The sequence below is a fragment of the Hydra vulgaris genome, chromosome 02 (genome assembly GCF_038396675.1).
Source record: "Hydra vulgaris chromosome 02, alternate assembly HydraT2T_AEP".
NCBI lineage: Eukaryota > Metazoa > Cnidaria > Hydrozoa > Anthoathecata > Hydridae > Hydra > Hydra vulgaris.
The window spans coordinates 11,042,307-11,069,434 of record NC_088921.1 but is presented as its reverse complement, the minus strand read 5'-3'; the positions used below and the strand labels follow the sequence as shown (position 1 = coordinate 11,069,434).

Sequence of the window (27,128 nt, the reverse complement as noted above, 5' to 3'; positions counted from 1 at the left end):
ACAAAGATCCCATAAGATACGTACAACAAATTATTAGGCATAAAATAAAGAAAATATTAAAAAATTGAACTAATTGCATATATTTATATCATTTTAACTAACAAAAATTTACAATAAAAGGAAACTAGGTATTTTTTTAATAAATCGTATAGAATGCGTCATATCGTAAATCTAAAATAAAAAAGTAATGGATTTATGATATCATAATTACAAAAAAAAAAAAAGAACACCTTATAAAAACTGAAAATCGATTTACCTACTTATAGTAACCTGTTTTGATATTGCAGTTAATATAAACATTTATCAATAATTAACTATAAAATTTATTTCGAAATACAAAAGGAAAAACAATACTAAAAAAAGTTAAGATATAAACTGCATTTTTAGCAAAATGTTGTCTTGGCTTTTAGTAAATAAATAAAAGCAGTAAGTTCCAATAATGAAATTTACCGATTATTCATTTTTAACAATAGACACCAACGTAAAGGTAAGCCAAGCTGTCTTACAACACAAAACATCACAACAATAACACATAACAATAGCGCATAGCAAATTTGCACCCTTGATCCTAAAATCCAGTGAAAATAACAAACCAAATTGAAATATGAAAGGCAAAACTAAAAAAACCAATTTTAAGTTATATTTATCATTTTACTAAATATTAATAAAGTATATTTGTTTTTATATTCATTATTAGTTTTCCAATTAATTCAAATTTAGGATATTAAAGCAGCCTAGATTTAAAGATCAAAGTTGCATAATCTCTCATACACATTACGCTAAAATTAACAGACATTATTATGTATTTCCATAATAATTTAAAAAGGCTTGACAACACAACCTAGCTCAAAAGCAGTAACACCGCCTGGCACTAAATGCTGCCAAGTCACACCTTTGCTATAAGTACACCACCTGGCTGGCAAGGTTATCAATCTAGCTCAACATAATGCCAAGTCACACCACTTTGAAAACAGGGAAACAACATAATTCAAGCATATATACAACTATAAAAAAGTATTATTTTATAGAACACATATAAATACGTTTTATAACAATATTAAATGTCAGATATATTTATCAAAAACTATGAAAAAAAACATACAAAATGTGCTCACAACCTACAAACAGTAAATTTTTGAAATGAAAATCTTAATACTATAAATTAAAAACATTAGAAAATATAACATTATTTGTGTAACACTTTTCACCTACTACCATACCTTGAATGAGATGTTTATCAATTTTGAAAAACAAACTATTAAATGTTCTAGCTCTTGAACATGCAACATTTAGTTGACCATGAGAAAAACTCGGTTTTTTGAGATATACCCCAACTCTATCAAATGTTTGAACTTGACTTTTATTAATTGCCATTAAATAAGCCAATCTGACAGGAAACTGACGACGTTTCACAACAAAAGGTAAATTAGAATCTGATGGAGCCAACTAAATTCGAGGAACAAAAACCTGTTTACCACCAGAAACACCTGTCAGAACCTCTGCATCAATATAATTATTCAGAAGAACACAAACTTTCATTCGAGTACCATTAATAAAACCCAGCTTTGAGATCTAAATTTCTAAATAGCATAATTACACAACCAATTCTCAATTTTAAACAATGAGGTGGCATACCTTAAGGAAATAACTTTGATTTGAGGTGGCATACCTGAAGGAAATAACTAAGAAATAAATAACTCTCCTCTTTTGTTGAAGAGCTTAACAGCTGTTAAAAAACTCAACAGGAAAATTATTTCTTTCATTAAGGTCATCAGTATCAATTTGGTTAGCACTTAAATAAATTTTAACCAAACCCGGCAGACATTCAAGCACTTCTTCATTAATTGATAATAAATCAACATTAGTTGGTGTTAAAATCATGCGTTTAGAATAATCATTTTGTTGAGCATCTCCAAAAATTCTTTCAACAACTGATTCATTTTCTCTAACAACACACTGATTCGGTATTTCAATGCATCCTTTAAAAGGATCCTCCTCTTTGACGGGTATCTCCATCCCCCAAGTTTTGGTAGCCATTGGGAAAATTCACTCCCATCTTGTACTCTCATATTTTCAGTTAATGCAAACTTCTGCACCCATTGCAAAGAACATTTTATACATGATTCTACTATTTCAGCTAGTTGTACTCTTTTCACAACAGGCAGTAAAGGTTTTTCCACTACCAGCTGGTCCATCCATGAAAAACAATCTAGAATGTTGATTTTCTTCACTTGGTTGCTCATTCAGTTCAGCAAGGATAGTATTACATATATTTAATTGATTGAGATTAAGCAACACTCTTAATTGATTGGCTTTGTCAATAGATTGTTAAACATTTTCATCAAAATTTTTTAGATTTAAACCTATAAACTCATCAGTAACAGGCAGATTGTAATTAGCCAGCGCTTTGCCACTTTGAATAATGATCTTTTCAATTTGACGAAGAGTAGCTTGTTCAGCTATTAGAAGTGGGACTGAGCGGTGAATGAAATCTTTCATCATAACGGGTGATGCGGAAGTTATCGGACAAATCCTAATTTCATTATTTGAGCATAATAATTAGTTTTTGTGGTTTTACGCGTAGGCATAAACCTTATTATAAAATATAAACTTTATTATTTGAAACACAATTATTTAAAATGAGGTTAAATGCAGCTGAACGATAATCTTTTCGAAAGCGACTAAAAATGTTTTATGTAAATAAACCTAAAATAAAAAATCGTAAATCATTTTGAAAAAGAAATGATTTGCTTGAGGTACAATATATGATAACCTAAAAAGACTTGAAACTGTTCAATCGTTTTCTGATAGAAAGTGTCCTGGTCGCCCGACATCCTGGACTAGAGAAAAGAAAACCGAATTAACGAGACTTGTCAACAATCGAAAAGGGGTCAGTCAGAGAAAAATAGGTATTAAATTTGGTGTAAATCAATCGACAATTGGTCGTCAGATAAAAAAAATGAATATTAAATATAGAAAACATGAAAAGACTCCAAAATACACTATAGAACAACAAATAAAGGCAAAGAAAAGAAGCAGGAAACTAGTTAACCAACTCTATAACACAAAATCGCTTCTAGTTATCGATGACGAAAAACGCTTTTGTTTTGCAGGGGACAACATGCCTGGAAATTCTGGATACTACACAAACAACAAAAAGACATGCCCAGAAAGTGTTCGTTTTATAGGAAAAGAGAAATTTCTAAAAAAATGATTAATGTGGATAGCCATATCTGACCGTGGTATGTCCGAGCCATTGTTTCGCACTTCCAAGGCTGTTGCGATCAATTCATCAATCTATATTAATGAATGTTTCGAAAAACGACTTCTTCCATTTATTCAAAAGTATCTTGGAGACTTTAACTATTTATTTTGGCCAGATTTAGCAAGTTCTCATTATTCTAAAGATTCTCTAAATTGGATGGACCAATATGTCTATTACGTTGATAAACCAGATCCCAAATGTGCCTCAAGCACGACCAGTTGAAATTTTTGGGCACATTTGGCACAGAATGTTTACGAGGGAGATTGGCAAGCTTCAACAGAGCTTTGTTGATCGCATTAAACTAAACTACAAGAACAACTACAACAGAGCTTGGTTGATCGCATTAAACTAAAACTACAAGAAATTGATTTAAACTTTTTACAGTCGCATATGAAAGGCGTCGAGCAAAATTGAGATCAATTGCAGATGGTGGTGTTTTTTCATATAAAAAATAATATATTTTTATTAAAAGATAAATGCTTTATTTATAAAAAATATAATAGTAGTTTGTTTTTTTATTTATAAATAAGTTATTGACGTTTTTATTTTGTGCGATAACTTCCGCATCACCCGTTAAAAGCGTTGTATGAATCTCAGAGATGTAAAGGATTGTCAGGTTTACAAAGGGTCAAAATTATTAAAAACAACTGTCTAATTTGCTTTGACATATGCGTTAAAACCGCCATAGAAAGAGTATTCTGCCAATCAACGTAGTATTGCAACAAACCTTTTAAAACACATGCTTCACGAAACGAGAACAATACCATGAACAGTACGCACATCTTCCCTAGATGTTGCTCCTTTTGCCTGCAAAAGTAGCAGTGTTAGAAAAAATAATTCTCCAGTTGGATTAACTTTACACATTCTTACTACCACCTTATTACCACCCCCTTGTTTTAACCTTTCATTTATAATGTTTATCATCAAATATAAAGGGATAAGGAATGTTTACGAATAGCAATGTGCTCTTTCATTTATAGTATTTAACTTAAACCATGCCTTTAGGTGCGTATCACGTTGAGCTGCACGATCTAGAGCCATTTGTTCTACTCCTTCTCTAAAATACACTAATTGATTTTCAGGTAGATGAACTTTAAGGCGTATAATAGTGTGTGACATATGACTTATTGGATACTCGAAAATTCGCCACAATGCTTCGGGTACACTAACATAACAACAATCTAAAAAAGTGTTTACTTCATCATGATTAATTTGTTCTATATCAAAATATTGGCACAGTTTTGACCCTTGTATATGTATTTGTACAAATATTTAGCAGCCTTAACAGACATGCAAACTTCGACGTTAATGTGAGCTTGATATTTCTTTGATAAACATGAATTGTAAGGTACCACGCAGCGGTTATCTACATTATTACCTTTAATATTGATAACCAAATCATTATTACGACGTCTATAACGTGAATAGCCATTATGAACTGTTACTGTGTTAGCATTAATTTCTTTAGGATAGTTTTTTGCTGCACACCCCATCTTTCATGCAGGGAGAATTTGGATTCAGTATGCAAAATGGCAAAACTACAACACGCTCTAGTCTAATATTTTGATCATTTCCAAGGTTGTTTACATGTTCGTGTAAGACATCATACTGCTCGCTTATCAGTTTGTTTTGGTTATTTCTGATGAAAGCAAGGTGCTGGCCTTCAATTTTAACATACCCATCAACAGCATATTGATAAACAGCTTTTCGCCATAAAAGAGTAAAGAAAAAAATTGTCTAAATGAAAGTTTATAATTGTAATACTGAGATAATGCAACATGATTTCTAACCAATGTAGCACGTTCAGGGTTGTGAACCAATTGATTATGCCAATCAGCATCACCCCTTGGAAAAATTAGAGGATAAATCATAGGACTTAGTTGGCAGACATACTTGATATAGTTTTAAGAGTATGACCTCTTGGGTAAATAACAACTTCCCTGGAAGTTGTTATTTACCCAAGGTAGTACTCTTTAAAATAATATAATCTTATGACTTTAAAAATATATATATAGGAGAGGTTTGAAAAAAAATTAACATAGCAAATAATATTTTTTAAAAATTATTAAAAATCTTCAATTCTAATAATAAACATACTGCTAACACAGAAAAATTAATTAGTATTTGTTAGTGTTGTTACGACTGTCTGACGACTAAATCGATTTTCTAAAATTGACTAATGTATTTTTAAAATCAACTAACTTGACTAAAAGTATGAAAATAAACTTTTTTTTTTGTTATATGAAACATCATATCATTTAAATATAAAAAATAAAAATGTTATATTTAAATGATATGATCTTAAAAATAATCATATTTCAAATATATAAAAATAATCATATTTCAAATTTATTTTTTGAAATATGAGAATAAACTATTTTTTTGAAATAAATTGTCATAAAAATAATAAAGTAGTTTATTTTTGCTTTCTATTTTTTAACATCATATTATTAAAATGTTAATGGAGCAAAGCAATATGAGAGAACGGCCGCTCTCACAACTGGACAATACATTCCAGACCCCAATTGTTCAGGGACTGCCTTAAATACTTAATAAACATCAAAGTATTTACAATCATATTTACAATGTGATTTTATAGATGATATTGAATAAGAATTTGGAGCTTTACAACTTAAATTTTCTACAGGACCCCGAGCCAATTTGAAGCGGCCCTTAATAAAAGTATTTATGAAAATCAAAAGCATCGAATAAACAAAAGAAAAAAAAACTAATGAAATAAATACGCGATATTTTACTAAGGTATAATTTTTTTGTTTTTTTATTGTTTTAACTATTAAGGTTCTCCCAGAAGTCCTTACGGACTTATTACAGTGCACCGGGAAGAGCATAAATAATGCTAACATGCTATGAATTAGATAAAACTAGTGAATGGCTATTTTATGAAGTATGACATCTCTAATTATAAATATTACTTTTTTTTTTTTAGTCTCTTAAAGAATAAATAAAAAATAAGTAATAAATATAATAAGAGATGTCATACTCATAAAATAGCCATTCACAATTTGCACTAATACTATGTTCAATAATGAGAAAATTTCAGCAAGATCTATTATGGTAATATTTTACGTTTGCTGACCAACACTTATAAGGGTTTGTTGTCCAATTTAATTGAACGGTTTCATGCAAAAGCTAATATTATTTGCAATGGAAATTATTCTTTCACCTCTTCATATGTGTGCATTTTTTCGGAGAAATTAGTTTGATTGTTTTCATTTACATTTCTTTTTTTAGGAAGTAGAGATGAATCATCAACCGGTGCTACTAGCAGAGGCGAGTTTAGGGGAGAAGGAAGGAGGGGAGCTGTTCCCCTCCCCTCAAAAGAAGTTGATTTTCAAGTTATAGTCAGTTTTTTTACGAATTATTTTAAGTTTATATGTTTTAAGTTCAGGTTGTAGTGAAGATCTACACCTTTTCAAGATGTATTTGAGAACTTGAAAGTTGTAATTGAGAAACGTAAGATGTAATTGAGAAGATGAAAGTTGTAATTAAGAAACGTAAGATCTAATTTAGAAGATGAAAGTTGTAATTGAGAAATGCATTTACAAATAACACAACGATCTTTTAATCCAATTAATGTATTGCTGGTGCATACAAATGCTAAATTTGATATTATTAACTTATTAAAATGCATGTATCAAGTCTTTATAATGACCTTTAAGCTTACATTTTGAATTCGCAGTTACAAGTAATGTATTCTCATTTACATATTACAATTTCTTAATTACATCTTTTTCTTTCAAATTAAATATTGCAATTTCTTATTTACATGTTGTGTTTCTTAATTACATATTGCAACTTAGACTACATATTGTCTTTTTCAATTACATCTTACTTTTCTTAATTATAACTTTCAAGTTCTCAATTACATCTTGAAAAGGTGTAGTATGACCAATGCAAATTTACTAAAGTTAACTAAAGTTAACCCCTTGAAAGAACAAAACGGCAGGGGTTATTTTATTAAGAATTTGAACCTTAAATAGCTAGATAAGCACTTTTGTCTTTAATCTAACGAATGTTTCCCCTCAGCTGGCCTAACAAAGCATCTTTTTACATTTATCTTCTAACATTTATCTTTCAAAACTTAACAGCAGATTTAATAAACCTAGGATGACAACATTTTATTACTCCAAACACAGAGTCTTAAAGTGCACTGAAACCCAACTGGAAATCTAACTGACCAAACAACTCGCCCTCATTGGGCAATAGTCCAATCTTTATATGCATTGCATCAGTGAAGCCTAAGAATAATGTTGACCTTTAATAGAAGAAGCTTTCTGAATGACCATTAGGAATATAAATTCTTTCACTCACGTAAACAGCAAATTATTTAATTGCAATTTACTGTTAAACGAGAGACTAAATGTTCTAGAGAAAGCTAAAGTTGTACCTTCTACGTCTATATCGTGGGCTAGTGTTGTTTATGGAAATACACCCCCGAAAAGGTCAACCGAAAAACTTTATTTAATGAACGCTGTTGTTGCCTATGCAAAAGAAAGAGAAAAACGGGAAAGTAACGTTGTATTGTTTGATATCGAAGCCTCTAAAGAAGCAGTTTATCAAGCGCTAGAGAAGATGATAAAAATTCTATTCTCCACATGATGAACTCTATTAATGCAAAAATCGAAATTAAAAATAAAATAAAATTAAAATCAAAATCCGACAAAGAATCACCTTTTGTTATTGTTCTTAACAACCGAAAGTAAAGAAATTCTATTTTAAAAGCTGCAAAAAGTTTAAAAAATTCAACCGAGTTTAATAAAGTGTTTATCAATCCCAATTTTACTGTGGCTGAGCGATACAAAGAAAAGTTGATACGCCAGGAGTGCAAACAAAAAAGTTCAGAAAATTCGGAACCCTTACTTTTTTTATTATCGCATCAAAACGAAAAAGTCATAAAAATTAACAAATAGCAATCTTTTTATAATTACAAAAACCAAAAAGATATCAGTCACGGCTTATTAACTTCTTCGGTTATTCCGAAGTCATTGCAAAAAAATAAATCCTCAAGCATTAGTAAACAACGTATTATTGCTGTAAACAACAAAAGTATTAACAAGGTTATCAATTCAAAGCGTAGACTTTATAAACTCAAGTAATCACTTATTTACAAATTCTTTCAACAATTTTACAGTTTATCTTTTTAACGCAAGAAGCCTTGCCAACAAACTTAACGATTTTTTTTATACGTTGAGTCAAACAAACCTGCCTTAATTTGTGTTTGTTAAACTTTTTTCAATGATAAACTCTCGAACTGTCCAAAATATTATTCCATTTATTGTAAGGACGGATACAAATTGGCGGTGATCTAGCTATCTGCTCCCAGAAATAACATTAAATCTGCTATAGTAAGTATTACTCAAACTGACCTAGATATTGACATCATTTGCTTTGATTTAATTTTTAGGTCTAGTAAACTCCGCTTAATTACTTGTTACCGTCCACCGTCCTATTCTCTTGATGATTATATCTATCTTGAATCAATAATTTTGATAATTAGCAATCTCTATGAACCTGTTCCTCAATTAGTTATTGTTGGAGATTTCAACTTACCGAAAATTGATTGGGTTAATTACGTTTCGCCAAATGTGAAATGTCATAATGTTTTTTTAACTTTAGTTAATAGTCTTGGTATGCACCAATATGTACTGGAGCCCACTCGATAAATATTATTCTTAATCTTGTTCTTTCAAATATCATTTCCCTATTAAAAAGAATTTCTGTTGAGTGTTCATTTAGTACGAGCGACCATCATTCAGTCCTTATTCATATAAACACCTTTGATTATTATCAGCCCGATACAAACTCTGAATCTTTTTACAATTTTAATAATACAGATGTAATTGGTTTTACATCTCATTTATCAAAAAACAATTGGGACTTCGAATTTTCTTTTGTTTTGACGACTGTAGATTATTGGAATATCTTTTGTGATCATCTTCGTAATGGTATTGATCGTTTTGATACATTGAGAACAATATACCATAAGAATAATACCATAAGAAATACCATAATACCATAACTACCATAAAAAAAAAAGTCGTTCTTATCCAAAGCATATTTATAAAATGCTAATTTGCAACTCATTTTTATTAAAAAGATCGATCACTAAGACCATCTTGCACAAAAGGTCGATCACTAAGACCATCTTGCACAAAAGGTCGATCAATAAGACCATCTTGCACAAAAGGTCGATCAATAAGACCATCTTGCACAAAAGGTCGATCAATAAGACCATCTTGCACAAAAGGTGGATGGGAACAGACCATCTTGCACAAAAAGGCATTTATCCAATATGAATCAAAATGTAAAAAAACCATATCCAGGCACCACAAAAATGTGGAACTAAAACTGGTCAAAGAAAATAACTCAAATAGTTTTGCGTGACGTAAAATAAAAGTCTAAACAGCCCCAAAAAAATATATCCTCTAAAAACCAATAGCAACTTTACTACTAGCAATGTTGAAATCGTGGAAGTCCTTAACAAACACTTTGGATGTGTTCTGGTAGATGACGGAAATTTGCCTAAAATAAATACTTTTGTTAGTGAACATATTAAGATGAATTGTGTAGACTTTTCAGCAAAAATAGTTCATCAAAAACTAAAAAAATCTTAACCTAACACATCATTTGGACCTGACGGTATACCAAATATACTTTAAAACAATTAGCACATATAATATGTATTCCGCTTTCATATTTATTTGAATCAAGTTTTTCGTCAAGCTCGTTACCAAAACAGTGGCTTCAAGCTTCGGTTTCGCCTATTTTAAAAAAAGGATCTACTTCAGATGCCAACAGTTATGAACCTATATCCCTCACATGTACTAGCTTTTCCGAGTAATGGAAAGTATTGTTAGTTCATGTATCGCTGATTATCTTAATATAATTAATCTAATAACATCTAATCAACACGGCTTTTTATCTAAAAGAACAACGTGCACAAATCTTCTAGAGTCAACTAATGACTGAAATAAAGCTTTAGACAGCAATTTAATTACTGACGTGGTGTATATTGATTTTCAAAAAGCATTTGACTCTCTACCTCATCCAAAACTTTTGAAAAAACTTGCAATGTACGGCATAATAGATAACCTGTTTCATTGGATATCAGCATTTCTTTCTAACATATATTAAAGGGTTCGGGCTGGAATATCACTATCCAATCCAACCAGCATTCATAGTGGAGTTTCACAGGGTAGCGTTTCGGGTCCAATGTTATTCTTATTGTATATTAATGACCTATCCACTAAAGTAAAAGATTTTAATTGATCTCTGTTATATGCTGACGATATCAAACTATATAGTTCATTTAAGGATGCCGATTACAGTCACGATCTTGCTGTTGCCATTTATAAAGTTCATCTCTTGGCGTAAAAAAATAGCAGTTAAAAGTAGCCAATAATAAGTGCTTTACTCATAGAATAGCGCCTACTTCATTTTGTAAAGATATAAATTACAACTATCAATTAGGAGATCATAATTTAACCTCCGTATACGAACCCAAAAGATCTTGGTGTGACCATGAATTCTCATTTAAATTACAATAATCATATTTCAAATATCGTCTGCGCATCAACATTAGAAGATATCTAATCCTTAAGTGTTTTAAAAGTCGAGGTCCACGTGTTATCGTGTTAAAGGCCTACACTACCTATATAAGACCGATCTTAGAATATTGCTCTCCGGTTTGGTCACCATACTGCACTGAAATGAATAAAACAGTGGAAAGAGTACAAAGACGTTATACCAAGAGAATTGCTAACCTAAATAACTTTTCATATTTAAATAGACTTAGAATTCTTGGTTTGAAACTACTAGAAATTCTTCGCCTTAAGCAAGACTTGATTACATGTTACAAAATTCTGAACAAGTTAATTTGCTTAAATAAATCAAGTTTCTTTTTAAATAACAACTATATTCACACTCGGGAACATAATTTCAAATTACACAAACTAAAATGTAAACTCGATGTTACACTTTCTTACTCAGGGTTGTTAATACGTGGAACAACTTGCCGTCTAACGTCGTGAACGCCAAAAATATTTAGAGCTTCAAAATTAAAATTAATTCTATCGACTTTGAAAAATACTGTTCCCGGCTCATAGTTTTTGTTTTATAACTGTGGTCTTATATATAATTCCAATATTTATATTTTGTAAAATATCTCGCATATGTGTTATGTGATTGTAGGGCACGTTGTCAGAGTCCTTCACATTTTATGGACCTGCGTGTCCTTTAGAACATGTATCACTGTTCTAATAAATTTTAATCTAACCTAATCTAATCTAATCTAAGTTGAAAAATAATGTTTAGCAATAATATTGATTGAAGACGGATTCAAAAATACCTCTAAAGTTACCCCTACCCGAATTATAAGGGCAATGTATTCGAAAAAAAATTTTTTTGCTATCTTTATTAAATTAAAATTCATTGAAAGGTTTTAACTTTCATTGATTAATCTTTTATTCTTTTGTCCTTAATTTCTTCTCGGTATTATGGCCGTTTTTCTCATTTTTTTTCACCTAGGTCTTTGAAATTGACTGCAATTTGAATGTTATGCAATCTGATTGTAATTTTTTCATAAATTTTTAAAAGTTTGCTGAGTAATAGAGGATTAAAAAAAGCTTGTCGGCATAAATTTCCAGTATTACTAGTTCCTGATCCGCCACCTCTTGGTTCATCAACTCTCTCAATCATGAATAACTTTTTTCCTCAATAACTATTGATCTTTTAAAACCTTTTTTATTTTCTAAGTTTTTATTTTAATTTTATATGAAATATCATAAATAAATTATAAAAGCCTAATGTAAGGATTGCACTATTATTATTATTATTATTATTATTTATTTTGTCATTTTACACATTTTACAATATTATCTATAAATTTAAACAAATATATATAATTGCAAGCTGACGTCAAAGTAGAAGTTAAGTGTCTTATCATCAAGCCCCTTCGTGAAATACATTAAAAATACAATAAAGTTCTACATCTTCTAATATTATATAAAAGAGTGAAATTAATAAGTTTGAAAAAGGTTAAAAAAGAATTTAAATTTAAAAAATAAATAAAAAAATAAATAAAGTTAAAGAAAAAGAACAAAAAAAAAATTGAAAAAGTTGAAAAAATTTATTAAAAATAACATATAAAAAATTACAAATCAGTAAAAATACATTAAAAATAAAAAATAAAATTATTTCCTATTTTTTAAAAAATGAGAGAATGTACGTAATGTTTAAAGTTAGTAAGTTTTTTTATAGTTCTTTTAATTGATTCGTCAAGAACCGAATTCCACAAGCGCACAGTGGGTCAGATATCGAAAAAACCGGTCAAAATATGAAAACGTTGAATGATTTGCCTGAAATTTCATGGCAAATATGTTTTGAGGTTACTTATTAAGATTTTGAGTTACTAATTAAGATTTGGCTAAAAAAGAGAGAAAACAAATGGCGGATCCAATATGGTGGGCATATTTGTTAAAAAATTGTTTAAATTGTTCATAAATGGGTTTTAAGGGTTCTTTCAGACCATAAATTAAAAACTTGACAAAAAAAAAATTAAAAAATTAAAAAACAAAATGGTGGATCCAATGTGTCCATAAATGCTAAAAAATGGATCAAATGATGGAAGATGGTGTTAAATATAGAAAAAAAACATTCTGCTTCAGTTACAATCATTTTGGTTCTTTTTAATCTTTATCTGTCTCTTTGTTGAAATCTTCATTATATTCAAAGTCTGTTTCCTCGGCATCTGCGTCAGAGTCTTGATTATCTTCTGCTACAGGAACTACAGAGGGCAACAGCCTCTGGCAACAAAGCCCTCAATTTTTTTGGTGTTGATTTTCGTAGAGATAAAATGTAGGGGTCTTTGGTTGCCAACAATCTTCTGAACACGTCTTCCATAGTCTTAGCTCTTGAAAACGTTTAAGAAAAACCCAAACGATATTGCTTTATTAACTTATTGGTTGATTCTTGAGCATCCTTGGGCAGTTGACCAATGGGTAAAATGGCAGAAGAAATAATGTCTGGTCCGTGGATCAGCAATCTATGTACTGATATTGGCATGTTGTACCAGGGATATTCTTTGATAAAGTGTCTTGCAGTTGCTAAGACGTAACCTCGAAACTTTTCAACGTCAATTTCATGTCCACTCGAAATTGTTTCCAAAATTATATGAAAACGGTGGATTATTTCTTCGGAAACACCAATTATCAAGGATGACGTTTGAGTGCTTTCAAAGAAACGTCGACCGGTGTTTCTGTCGTTCGTGCTGCCCAACCCTTTTGGCATGTCGACTAAAATTTCTAATTTTTGAAAGCTTTTTGAATGCTAGCTTTCGTTGTTGCTTTTTCCTGCTTTTTTTTCTTTACGCGCTTCTTTATCTTCTTCTTTACGCGCTTCTTTATCTTCTTCTTTACGCGCTTCTTCATCTTCTTCTTCACGCGCTTCTTTATCTTCTTCTTTACGCGCTTCTTTATCTTCTTCTTTACGCGCTTCTTTATCTTCTTCTTTACGCGCTTCTTTATCTTCTTCTTTACGCGCTTCTTTATCTTCTTCTTTACGCGCTTGCAATTTTTTCGTATTTTTTTTGTATCCTAAATGAATACAGCATTCCAAAACATCGAATCCAGGCGTGTAGAGTTGACAGTTTGTACTGTAGATAATCAGTGGTTACCGGTCTTTTCAAAACTTTATCAATGTTATTAAATTGCTTGAAAGTTGCTGGCAGAGATCACACCGTTGCGCAGATTTTGTGTTGGTGATAGCATTGCATACTTTACCATCTAACATGGTCATACTTAAGAAACTGTATTGAATGAAAACATTTTTCATATGAATGGTGGTTTTTAATAGTTGGAGTTTTTCGATCTGTTTGTCAAAATGCGTTTTCTCATTTAAAATAGTTTTCTTGGTTTCCATTGTAAATTGCAGTTTCAGAGGTCTGCAAAAGAGGGTTGAAGTTGGCTTTGGATTACTCCATAAGAGATTTTCTTCTTTCTTTTCTTGATTTACACCTATAAGTTTCAATGGAACAAGCGAAGTAAAAAATAAATTTGTATCTGATATATGTCGATCTTCCAAAAGTCATTTTATAAATGCTTTGTCCAGATGTTCCATCAAAGCCCCACTTACAAATCAAAATCATATTCAATATTTCTAAATCACTCTTATATATAATATTGTCTTAGTTCATCAGTGAAACACATTGAACGGTGTGGTTTAATAAAGCTTGCAGCTGTACCTCAGCTGAACCTATCAGATAAAGTTTCGAAATTTCCGGTGGGCCGACCTGTTGATTTATTTACAGTTACACGTTTTGCATCAATCTGAAAATTTACTGAAGTTTTTAACCAGTTTTCGTTCTTTTTAAAAAAGTAATCTTGTCATTGAGCTGCTTCCTTATATTTGCTTTTAAACTTTGTCATTAAAACAGAAATAGTAGGTCTCATGTCGTCGGGAATTGAAATGCATATCCAATCTTTTCTGTCAATGAATTTTCCAAATGTTCTTTGATCACTTGCAAATCGTTTGCAAAATATTCTTTTGTTATAGTGATCTCTTTCCTCGAAAGTTCATACTCGGCAACCGGTGGATCTGATAAACCTGAATTTAAAAAATCTATGTTATACTTATTTAAAATTTATTTACTCATTATTTAGTTAAGTTTTTAACTTTTTATTATAATAAAATATATAGTTGTATTTATACCGTCATTGTAATGAGTTCTATCCATTTCCAAATCGTTTGCAAAATATTCCTTTGTAATAATTCTTATCTCGAAAGTCCGTAAACGGCAACCAAATTTTAAACAAACTTATTTATTTTGAAATAATAATATTTAATAAAAATGTATAATGTATTATACAGGAATTTAAATGAATTCTATCCATATATAGTATCTGTGTCAATAAAAAGAATATGACTTAATGATTTAAATTACTGTATTAATTACATATAAATTACTGTATTAATGCATTTTTATTACTGTATAAATAAATATAAATTACTATATAAATACTTTTAATACAATATAAATGCAATTTTTATTTTAATTATCAATTTATGCATTATTTATGTATGTATTTATTTATTTATTAATTTATTTATTAAATAATTAAAAGCGTTAAAAAACATCTGCACAGAGTATGTACAATGTTTGTGTTTCATTTATATGTAATTTTTTCTTAATTTAATTATAAAGTCAGTAACTTTTTAATGAAAAATATTTTTTAATACTAATTATGTCATTAAAAAAATAGACCAATTATTCAGTTTAAAATATCAAACAAGAAAAAAAAATGAAACTTAAACAAATAATATTTTATTATTACAAGTTTTCAAAAGACGCTTTTCCATTAATATCTTACCCCAATTGATTATACTAATATTTTAAATATTATTAAACATAAATAATTATTGTTATATTCAGGTTTTATTCAGCGATGAATTGTCCTTTTTCAAACTTTAGAAGACAAAACCACATTTGTCCACCAGCAGACCTCGAGAATAACACAAGTTAGAATGTATCGTAAATACGGTAAAGCACTCAGCATCTATAATTTGCTCATGCATATCAAGCAGGGGTACCGGTCAACTTTACATAGTACAAGGGACAATGAAGCAAGATCAGTACAAGAATGTCCTACAGACCGCCTGATTCCACAGATACGAGAGTGGTTTCCTAATGGAGAAAAAAAGATCCAGAAGTTAAAGCACTGACCTCAAAGTGCATAAACAGTATGCCCAGGCGTGTCAAAGCTCTTATAGAGTCAAAAGGACTCACCACCAAGTATTAAGTTTCTTAATATGCTTTGTATGTAATAATATATAGATTATATAACAAAAAAATTAAGTTGCCATTGCTTGTATTGCATTTTAGACACAAAAAAGACAAAAAGCTAAAAATTGAGTTTGAGTCTAATAATATGAGCAGGTACTGTATATTTAATTCGTATACGTGTAGAGCATTTATTTCTTTGAGAAACGGCTCAGCACTTTTGTATCTATCTGCGCCCAAAACTAATCGCTTTTGTTTTGTCAAAACTTACTTGCTTTTGTTTTGTATAAATAATTTTTAGGAAAGATGAATGATTGTTTGCCCAGGCAATATTAGAATAGTTAATATCTGTAGTTAGATTTTATCGAGTCATCACCGCTTTTGTATATTGGAGTTATTTTTGCTAATTTTAGTTGGTCAGGAAAAATGCCGTTTTTAGGGAAAGATTTTATAATTTAAAAAAAGGTTTCTCTATAATATCTGAGACCGCTTTTACAACATCATGGTTAAATTCATCCAGACCCGTACTTTTATTTGTTTTCAGCTTATTAATCGCTAGTCTTGGTGAAGTTTTATCATGTTATTAATCTCAGAGTATTAGATTCTGTAGACCAGCATGATTGGTCTACAGAATCTAATACTCTGAGATTGTTACTCTGCTCTGATTATGCTGTTCCATAAAAGTTGTTTGAATCTGAATGTGCACATAGTCAAAGAGGTGAAGTTCCTGTGACTAATAGATCCGAGTCTTGAAGGATATTTTGATTGGATTTATTAAAACGTTGATGATATTTTGAGCCACTTAATGCTCCGTCCATACCCCAACTACTAATTAGTATTAATTCATCATAGTCTTTTTTTATCATCCAAATGTTTTACAATTCCTTTTTAAGTATTTTTACAAGCCTCTTGGATGTGTGATCCATAAGGCCCTGCAGTTTAACTTTAGCCTTTGTTTCAGTAACTTCAATGGATGTTTTTAAAAGTAAGCAGTCGTTTCTTATTTCGGAAATTGCTTTATAAGATGGAAACCTGCAACTCTAAAATCTTGTGCTTCTTCATGAGTATTTTCATAAACAATTTTTAATAGTTTGTTATCCAAGAAGTATGAAAAAGCTTCTTCAGACGTCGTTTTCTCTTGCAACGAGGTTGGCTGAGTGTAAATAATAATTGTGTTGCCTCTTTGTAACGACACTTAGTAATTCGACTAAATTAAATTCGCATTTATTAAACACTGTTCTTTGTCCAACAAGGTATATTTTTTCGACGGGTTCCGTTTTGAAATCAAATGATATATTTGATACCAATCATCAATGATATTGATCATATGAGTACTCTAATTTTTCACCAAATATAGAATTTGATTCTTACATAATTCCTACCACAGATTTAAATCAAGTTGATTTTAGATTACTTGAAACTGATAATGATCTTGTTTTATCAGTTAATACAAAAATTAAATTAATTGTTTCAAGTGCCAATGTTATTCATTGTTGAACTGTCCCTTCTTTACGCGTAAAAGTAGATGTTATCCCAGGTCGTTTGAATTAATTAAATTTTATTATTAACAGACCTGGTAAATTTAGAGAATAATGTTAATAAGCTTAATGAAATAATAGTTTTATAATCACTGTCGTGAATATTAATAAAATTGTTTTTACTTTGTTGCGGGTTGTTAATAAAGCTTTAATAAATTAGTCTTAAAGAATAAAAGGCTGTGATAAATACAGCACTAACACTAATTCAAACAGAGAAAGATAAAAAATTTGAAAACAGTGCTACTTCAACAAATAAATCTTTAGAATAAAATCCAGATAAAAACGGTAATCCTAGTAGTGCTACGGATCCTATGATTATGAAAATAAATATTAAAGGTAGAAAATCTTTTAAAGCACCATATTTTCTTATGTCTTGTTCATCATTTATAGCATGGATAATAGATCCTGCACTAAGGAATAATAATGCTTTAAAAAATCCATGATTTATTAAATGAAATAAGCTTAGATCATAAAACGAAAATCCACAAATCATTATCATATAACCTAATTGACTACAAGTAGAATACGCTATTACTTTTTTTAAGTAATTTTGAACCATTCCTATAGTTGCTGAGAAAAAAGATGTTAAACTTCCTACAATAATTATTAAGATTATTATAGTAGATGAAAGCTCAAATACGGGTGACATTCTAATAATTAAAAATACCCCAGCCGTAACCATTCTACTTGCATGAATTAAAGCCGAAACTGGGGTAGGTCCTTCCTTTGCATCAGGTAATCACATATGAAAACCTAATTGAGCAGATTTTTCTATTACGGCTATTAAAATGAAAAATAATGGAACATAAAGAATAGAAATATCATTAGTAATAGAAGTTATAAATATATCATTAAACTCAAATGATCCGGTAAAAGTTCATAAATATATTATTCCAATTAATAATCCAATATCTCCTAATTTATTTATAATCATTGTTTTTATTGCTGATTTATTAGCTTGTATTTTAGTATATCAAAAATTAATTAATAAATATGAACATAATCCAACCCCCTCTCATCCTATAAAAAGTTGAATTAAGTTTGAACTCGATATCAATACTATTATAAAAAAAGTAAATAACGGGTGATGCGGGAGTTATCGGACAAATCCTAATTTCATTATTTGAGCATAATAATTAGTTTTTGTGGTTTTATGCGTAGGCATAAACGTTCTATAAAATATAAACTTTATTATTTGAAACACAATTATTTAAAATGAGGTTAAATGCAGCTGAACGAGAATCTTTTCGAAAGCGACTAAAAATGTTTTTTGTAAATAAACCTAATATTAAAAAAAAAAAAAATCGTTAATCATTTTCAAAAGGAAGGATTTGCTCCGAAGTACAATATATGATAACCTAAAAAGACTTGAAACTGTTCAATCGTTTTCTAATAGAAAGCACCTTGGTCGCCCGACATCCTGGGCTAGAGAAAAGAAAGCCGAATTAACGAGACTTGTCAAAAATCGAAAAGGGGACAGTCAGAGAAAAATAGGTATTAAATTCGGTGTAAATCAATCGACAATTGGTCGTCACTTAAAAAAAATGAATATTAAATATAGAAAACGTGAAAAGACTCCAAAATGCACTATAGAACAATAAATAAAGGCAAAGAAAAGAAGCAGGAAATTAGTTAACCAACTCTATAACACAAAATCGCTTCTAGTCATCGATGACGAAAAATACTTTTGTTTTGCAGGGGACAACATGCCTGGAAATTCTGGATACTACACAAACAACAAAAAGACATGCCCAGAAAGTGTTCGTTTGATTAATGTGGATAGCCATATCTGACCGTGGTATGTCCGAGCCATTGTTTCGCACTTCCAAGGCTGTAGCAATCAATTCATCAATCTACATAAATAAATGTTTAGAAAAACAACTTCTTCCATTTCTAAAGATTCTCTAAATTGGATGGACCAATATGTCTATTACGTTGATAAAGAATCTAATCCCCAAATGTGCCTCAAGCACGACCAATTGAAAATTTTTGGGGACATTTGGCACTGAAGTTTACGAGGGATATTGGCAAGCTTCAACAAAGCAAGTTTGATTGATCGCATTAAACTAGAACTTAGAAATTGGTTTAAACTTTTTACAGTCGCATATGAAAGGCGTCAGAGCAAAACTGAGATCAATTGCAGATGGTGGTGTTTTTTCATATAAAAAAAAAAAAAAAATTTTTTTAAAAGATAAATGCTTTATTTTAAAAAAATATAATGGTAGTTTGTTTTTTTATTTATAAATAAGTTATTGACGTTTTTATTTTGTCCGATAACTTCCGCATCACCCGTTATGAATCTTGACAAATGAGGATCATTTTCCATATAAGAATAAGAGAATAAATGAACAAAAAATGAAACAGTAATAATTAAAACTAGCATATTAATGGTTATCAAATCAAATTTTAGATTGAATAATCCTAAATTAAATCAATTTGATAAATTGTGAGTATAAAAAATTATTGTTAAAATTAATCTCATAGAAAACAATTCAAGAGTTTATAAGTGTTATAATGATAATAATAATCTAAGAGATTAATTTAGCGCCTTTATAACCAAAAAATCTACCAAATAATCCACATAATATACTATTGAATAAAGGTAAAAAAATTATAATTAAAATCATGTTATAAATTTAGTTTATAAGTGTAAAAAGAAATAATTAAATTAGGATTTAATAAATAAAATAATGTATAATATAAGATAAAACCTAAATAAATAAATTTTGAATATAAATTATTTTTATTTAGAGAAAAATATTATTTCAAGGGAAGAAAAAAATTACTATTTTCGAATAAAAGTATTTTTACTATTCTAGATAATAACCTACTCCAATACAGGTGATTAATAAACATAAACATCCTGCTATAATATAATTATAATTTATTAAAGTAGAAATAAGAATGAATTTATTTAAGAATCCTAAAAAAGGGGGAATTCCTGCTATGGAGAAAGTTATAACAACTAAAACAATTGTTAAAATCTTATTATTCATTAAGTACCTGCTTAGTTCTATAATAAAGTCTATATTTTTCTTGTATAATATTAATATCATAATTATAAATAAGTTGTAAATAAATAAATAAAAAGATATAAAAAACAAATTTCAATGCCTATTATATTATTTAAGCTTAAAGAAATAATAATAAATACAAAATTAGAAATACTACTATGGCTATTAATCTTTTTATTTTCATTTTGATTAAATCCAGCAACAGTTCCTATAATTATTGATAGTGTTCCTAAAAGCATAAGCATTTGAAAATTATTATTAAACTTTAATAAACTAATGAATATAGATAGTTTACATAAAGAAGATAATAATAATGTTAATACAAGATCTGATTCCTTTCAGATATCAGCAGTTCAATAATGAAAATAAATATCAGCAGTTCAATAATGAAAAGGAGATAAGCCTAATTAAAATAAAAGAGAAAATATTAATATAGAATTACTATAAGAATGAAGAGAAGATGAATTATTAAACATAAAGTTAAATAAATTTAAATCTAATAAAATTGAAATTTTAAATAAATAAGCAAGACCCAGAAGAAAAAATCCAGATGAAATACTGCTTAAGATAAAATATTTTAAACTTGCTTCTAAACTTTTTATATTATTTCTATTAGAACCAATGAGGATTAATAAGGAAAAAGTTTGAATTTCTACAGATAAGTATAATATTATTCTTAGGTTATTAGATAATAATATCATTATTACTGATAATAAGATAAAACTGTATAAAATTAAATTTTCTAATTTTAAATGTAAATAATTTAAAATAATGAAAAATATTATTATACTAACTCATAAAAAAGAATTTGTTTTAATAAATTGTGTGATTATAATAAGTAAAACTATTGATGGTATTAAATAAAAAAAACTATATTTATTTAAATATAAATTTAACATAACAAAAACTACAAATAAAAATATTAATAAATTATTATACTCAAAGATCATAAATATTATTACAGTTAAAGAATCGAACTTTAATTATACCAATCTGAAAGAGTTAGGAACCTCATCAGTATATACATATATATAAAAACAATCATACAGCATCAACAAAATGTCATGATGCAGCTTCAAAAGTAAAATGACGAGAGTTAGTAAAAAGAGAATAATATATTTTAAGTAAACACACTGATAAAAATATTGTACCAATAATAACATGGATTCCATGGAATACTGTAGCTACAAAAAAAATAGAACCATAAACTGAGTCGGATATATAAAAATTAGATTCTAAGTATTCTAAAGCTTGTAAAAACGAAAATAACAGACCTAAAGTAATAGTAATTATTAAGCTAATTAAAGTTTGATTTCTGTTTTTTTGAATTAAGCTATGATAACATCAAGTAACACTTATTCCTTATGATAAAAGAATAACAGTATTCAATATACATAATGGCCAAGGATTAGAATTTACTAGATGAAAAGGATGATAATACTTTTCCATTAATGTAAGATTAATCTTTTAAATAAATTAAACATAAAAGAGTAAAAACATAAGATTGAATAATTAAAACACCTATTCCTAATATAATCATAAATATTATAAACATTAATGGAAATAAGTTAAAAAAAGAAGAAGAAAAACATATCATTTTAAATATAGAATCAGAAAAACTAGCTAATAAAATATGACCAGCTGTCAGATTAGCTGCTAAACGCATTCCTAAAGCTATAGGTCTAGAAATATGAGTAGCTAATTCTATAAATACTAATAAAGGAGAAAGACCTAAAGGAGCTCCTGTTGGCATAAACATACTTAAATAAGAACCTTTAAAATTAAAAAATCCAAATATTATTATTGATAATCATATAAAAAATGATAATCCAAAAGTTAATGAAATATGAGTAGAAGGTGGCAGAGTAAAAATAAAAAACCCTAATTAATCCCTAAGGCTTTCATTAATTAATCGGTATCTGTTGTTTTATTATAATAACGGGTCATTATAGCCTACTATAGTAATTGTTAAATTGTTTAATTATACAATAAATTTATTATATTGCTTATTTTTGTTATTTTTAAAAAACAGTCGCCCCAACTAAACTACCAAACTTTCTAATTTTAATAATTTTTTATTATTTAAAAAAAAAAAAGTTTATAGTAAAGCTCTACAGGGTCTCTTCTCAATTTAATAAATTAAGAAAAAAGTAGGATAAATTTAATTTTACTAATGCTTATATTATTGCTCTTTTAAAATTTTCATAGTATATTAAAAAAAATTTCATTACTATTTTTTTTTATTTTTTTTTCCACCGCAAATTTCACCTCGAAAGGACGTGTTTTTAAGAACGTTTTAAAAAACTTATAATAATAGCAAAAACTTCACACCAGCACAACTTAAAGAAATCCTTGAAAATCATGAGAATACTATAATGAAAATTTTTAATGATTGAATAGAAAAAATGGAAATTAAATTTAATAACTTAAAAGATGAAAACTTTACGTTAAAAAAAGAATTATTTGTGGTACAGAAAGCTGTTGAATTTATAGGCAAAAGCTATGATAAAATAATAACACTGATAAACAAATAAAATTTTATTGTGCATATCTTGTTAACTAGGCGGTTTTTTAAAACAAATTAAATATGCTGATTTCAAATATGCAAACCATTTTTCACCATCACGTAAGTTGTAAAATATTTCGGTTTCAAAATATTTAGTATTTCAAAGTGTAAACTGCTGAATATTATGAAAAAAAGTCATTTGAAAGTATGTCAACCTGGGTCTCAAAAGAAGCGTATTTTCATAGAGATTTTAGAAAAGATACATATTTTTACTTAAAATTTATTAACAAAAAAAATTATGTGAAAAAATGCTAAAGACTTTAAAAAAATTTTAACAAAATGTTTCTCAGCAATAATACAAAAAGTACTTATTTTTATTACAAACAAATACCATTTTTAAAATCTCTATGAAAATACCCTTCTTTTGAGACCCAGGTTGACATACTTTTTTTGAATAACTTTTCGGACAATATTAGGGACTTTACCTTAAATCTAAAGATTTGAACCCAAATATCTTTACAACTTGACGTAAATAAATGGTTTGCATATTTGAAATCAGGCATCCTTAATTTGTTTTAAAAAACCGCCTAGTTAACAAGATATGCACAATGAGACTATTCGTTTATCAGTGTAATTGAACTTACAGAATTAAAAAAAAAACAGAGTCGAAAAAATCACCAGATATAGTAATATTGAAAATGGAAACAATAACATAGAAGAGAAAATAGCAGAACTAGAAGACAGAAGCCGTAGAAACAACTTGAGATTTGTTGGGATTGATGATAAAGCTGATGAAACTTGGGAAGAAAGTGAACAAAAAATCAAAGAAATCCTCGACAAAAGAAACAGGAAAAAACAGATCAATAGTTGTTCGGTTTCAAAACTACAAAGAGAAAGCCCTAATGTTAAACAAATATACGACGACGAAGCTTTGGAACGAGCGGTTGTACGTTAACGAAGATTTTAGCGATTTTACAATAAATTTACGAAGAAAGCTTTTCAAAGAAACGAAGGAATTGCGAGCGAAAGGTAAGTTTGCTAAAGTAACTTACAATAAATTAATTACGCGTGACCTATAATTATAAAGGCATTCTTTTAGTATTCTATAATCAAATTTAAAAACAAAAATGGATGACTACGAATTCTTTACTTTTAATTTTCATGATAAATACTTAAAATCAGATCTTAATTCAGATCCAGATGTCAACTTTTTTAATGATGTGAACACACGTTGTTCTTATCTTTATCCCAATAAGTTAAAAGAATTTCTTAATAAAAACGGCACTGAAAATCAAAAAATCAGAATCCTTCACATTAATATTAGAAGTCTAAATAAAAATTTTGAAAAGTTTTGTGATTTTTTAGATAAAACTGAAAATATTTTTAATATAATTTGCTTAACAGAAACATGGATTTCTTCGAATGAGTTTAAAAATAATTCTATTTCCCATCTTCCAGGTTTTGAAGCAATTTTGTTAGAAAGACAAACAAATAAACGGGAGTAGTTCTGATTTACGTTAAGTAACACATTATATATCACATTAGGAATGATACGTGCGTTTCTGACGGCAATAAAGAAATCGTAACTATTGAAATTTTAAACAATAAAAAAAAAGTATTCTATTAAGCTGCTGTTATAGACCGCCAGATGGTGCGTCTGAAAATCTTAGTTTCTTTTTACAGCGTAATATCATTCAAAAAAGGTAGCAAAGAAAACAAAATTACTTTTATAATTAGAGATTTCAACATGAACTGTCTAATTTATAATAAAGATAAAAAAGTAAAAAGTTTTTATGATGAAATATTTATGGCAGGAGCTCTTTTCTTGATTGATCAGCCAGCCTCGAATAACCAAAACTTCAACGACGTTGATTGATAAAATTTTACAACAGATATTTATAATAAGAAATTACAAAAAGGAATTATAAAAACCGACATATCCGATCATTTCCCCATTTTTCTTACAATTCATACTGTATACTCTAATAATGATAATAATAATATAATAAAAAAACGTGTCTTCAACGAAAACAAAATAAAATCCTTTGGAAACATATTAACTTTAATGATGACGCAAATACAATATATAATAAGTTCTTTGATACATTCTTCTCAATATACAATGCAAACTTTCCACTTTGTGAACAAATAACAAAAAAAAAACCTTGAATAGTCCATGGATTATCAAAGGACTTAGAAAATCCTCTAAAATCAAACAGAAACTATTTATAAAATATTTAAAAACAAAATCAGATGAAAACCAACAAAAATATAAAAATTACCAACATTTATTTGAAAAAATTCGTAAAAAACTTTAAAAAAATTATTATTCAAATTTAATTAGTAAATTTAAAAACGACTCAAAAAATACTTGGAGAACATTCTGGAAGGAAATAACAGGAAAACAAAAAACAAATTCAAACTACCTTCCTAAAGTAATTAAAATAAATAAAACAAATATATATAAACCAAACGAAATTGCAAACGAGTTTAATAAATATTTTATTGATATAGGAACTAAATTGGCAAATAAGATTCCTATTACGGAAAAAACTTTTAGTGATTTCCTAGAGCCTATAAATAATTCGCTTTTTATAGATAATTTATATTCTGCATTATCTTTTGATGAGTTTGAGAGAGCTTACAAATCTCTTAAAAGAAACAAAGCTACAGGTGTGGACGAAATAAATGGCAACATAGTCATAGATTGCTTTGAAAATTTAAAATGTATTCTTTATAAAGTGTTCAGGGCATCTATACAGCAAGGTGTATTCCCCGACCAATTAAAAATAGCTAAAGCTACTCCAATTTACAAAGACGGAAAAAAATGAAATATTAGTAATTATCGCCCTATCTCAGTTCTTTCAACCTTCTCGAAAATTTTAGAAAGAATTATAAACAATAAAACATACAATTACCTTAATCTAAATAAACTTCTATATAAAAATCAATTCGGTTTTAAAAAAAATTGTTCAACTGAACAAGCCATTACATTACAATATGAGTTTATTCGTGAAATTTCCAATTCATTTGGTAGATCACAATATACACTAGGTATTTTCATTGACCTATCAAAAGCATTCGACACGGTCGATCACAAAATTCTACTTAAGAAACTCAAATTTTATGGAATTAATGGCAAATTAATAAAATGGTATAAAAGTTATTTGACAAATAGAAAACAATTTGTTTTCTATGGAGATTATTTTCAAAACGAAAAATTAATTGACATAAAGTGTGGTGTTCCACAGGGTTCTATTCTGGGCCCACTTTTGTTTTTAGTTTATATAAATGATTTAAATAAAGCTTCTAACCTTATGAGTATCATTTTTGCGGACGATACTAATTTATTTCTGTCAAACAGTGACATTTATGAGCTTTTTTCTAATATGAATAAAGAACTCAATCACATCTCCAACTGGTTTAAGTGCAACAAGTTAACTTTAAACATTGACAAAACAAAATGGATCCTTTTCCACTCCCTCGCAAAAAAGCGTTTTTTACCAAAAAATTTACCTAAACTTTTTATTGATAAAATTGAAACAAAAAAGGAGTCGGTCACAAGATTTTTAGGCATTTACATTGATGAAATCTTACATGGAAGTATCATCGACTTTATTTCTACTAAATTGGCCAAAAGTATTGGAATTCTATATAAGGTCAGATGCTATCTAAATAAACAAAATTTAATTTAACTCTACTACTCATTTATACATAGCTATATAAATTATGCCAATATTGTTTGGGGAAGTACCTCTAAAAGTAAGTTACAAAATCTCTACCATCGTCAGAAACACGCAATACGTTTAATATGTTTTGAAAATCGTTTTTCTCATTCTAATATTTTGTTTAAAAACGTTAAAGCACTTAACGTTTACGAACTCAATGTCTATAATATTTTATGTTTTATGTTTCGTTGTAAAAGTGAACAACCATTGTTCATTTTTAAAGATCTTTTTACCTATAAAGCTATAAACAAATATACTTTACGAAATAATAATTTAATAAT

The 27,128-nt window shown here is 28.5% G+C and overlaps 2 protein-coding genes and 1 pseudogene across 2 annotated transcripts; all 3 read right to left on the bottom strand.

Annotated features, from left to right (window-relative positions):
• Positions 1-13,612: 13,612 nt before the first annotated feature.
• On the bottom strand, positions 13,613-14,429 carry LOC136075837 (uncharacterized). Its single transcript, XM_065789274.1, has 3 exons — positions 14,417-14,429; positions 14,065-14,298; positions 13,613-13,878 (listed from the first exon to the last, which is right to left on the bottom strand). Exons 1-3 carry the CDS (start codon positions 14,427-14,429, stop codon positions 13,613-13,615), a joined length of 513 nt encoding a protein of 170 aa, XP_065645346.1.
• A 3,375-nt stretch (positions 14,430-17,804) lies between these two features.
• LOC136075836 (NADH-ubiquinone oxidoreductase chain 5-like) lies at positions 17,805-18,248 on the bottom strand. The gene has a single exon (XM_065789273.1). It carries the CDS (start codon positions 18,246-18,248, stop codon positions 17,805-17,807), a length of 444 nt encoding a protein of 147 aa, XP_065645345.1.
• Positions 18,249-22,072: 3,824 nt separating this feature from the next.
• LOC136075835 (ATP synthase subunit a-like) lies at positions 22,073-25,823 on the bottom strand (annotated as a pseudogene).
• Positions 25,824-27,128: the final 1,305 nt, after the last annotated feature.

Bases quoted from the DNA above. Each gene is read 5' to 3' on its own strand.
- LOC136075837 (XM_065789274.1), bottom strand. The intron at 13,879-14,064 runs GTAAAGTATGCA...GTATTCATTTAG, and splicing joins AAGTATGACCATGTTAGATG to GATACAAAAAAAATACGAAA.
- LOC136075836 (XM_065789273.1), bottom strand. From the start codon at position 18,248: ATGTCACCCGTATTTGAGCTTTCATCTACTATAATAATCTTAATAATT.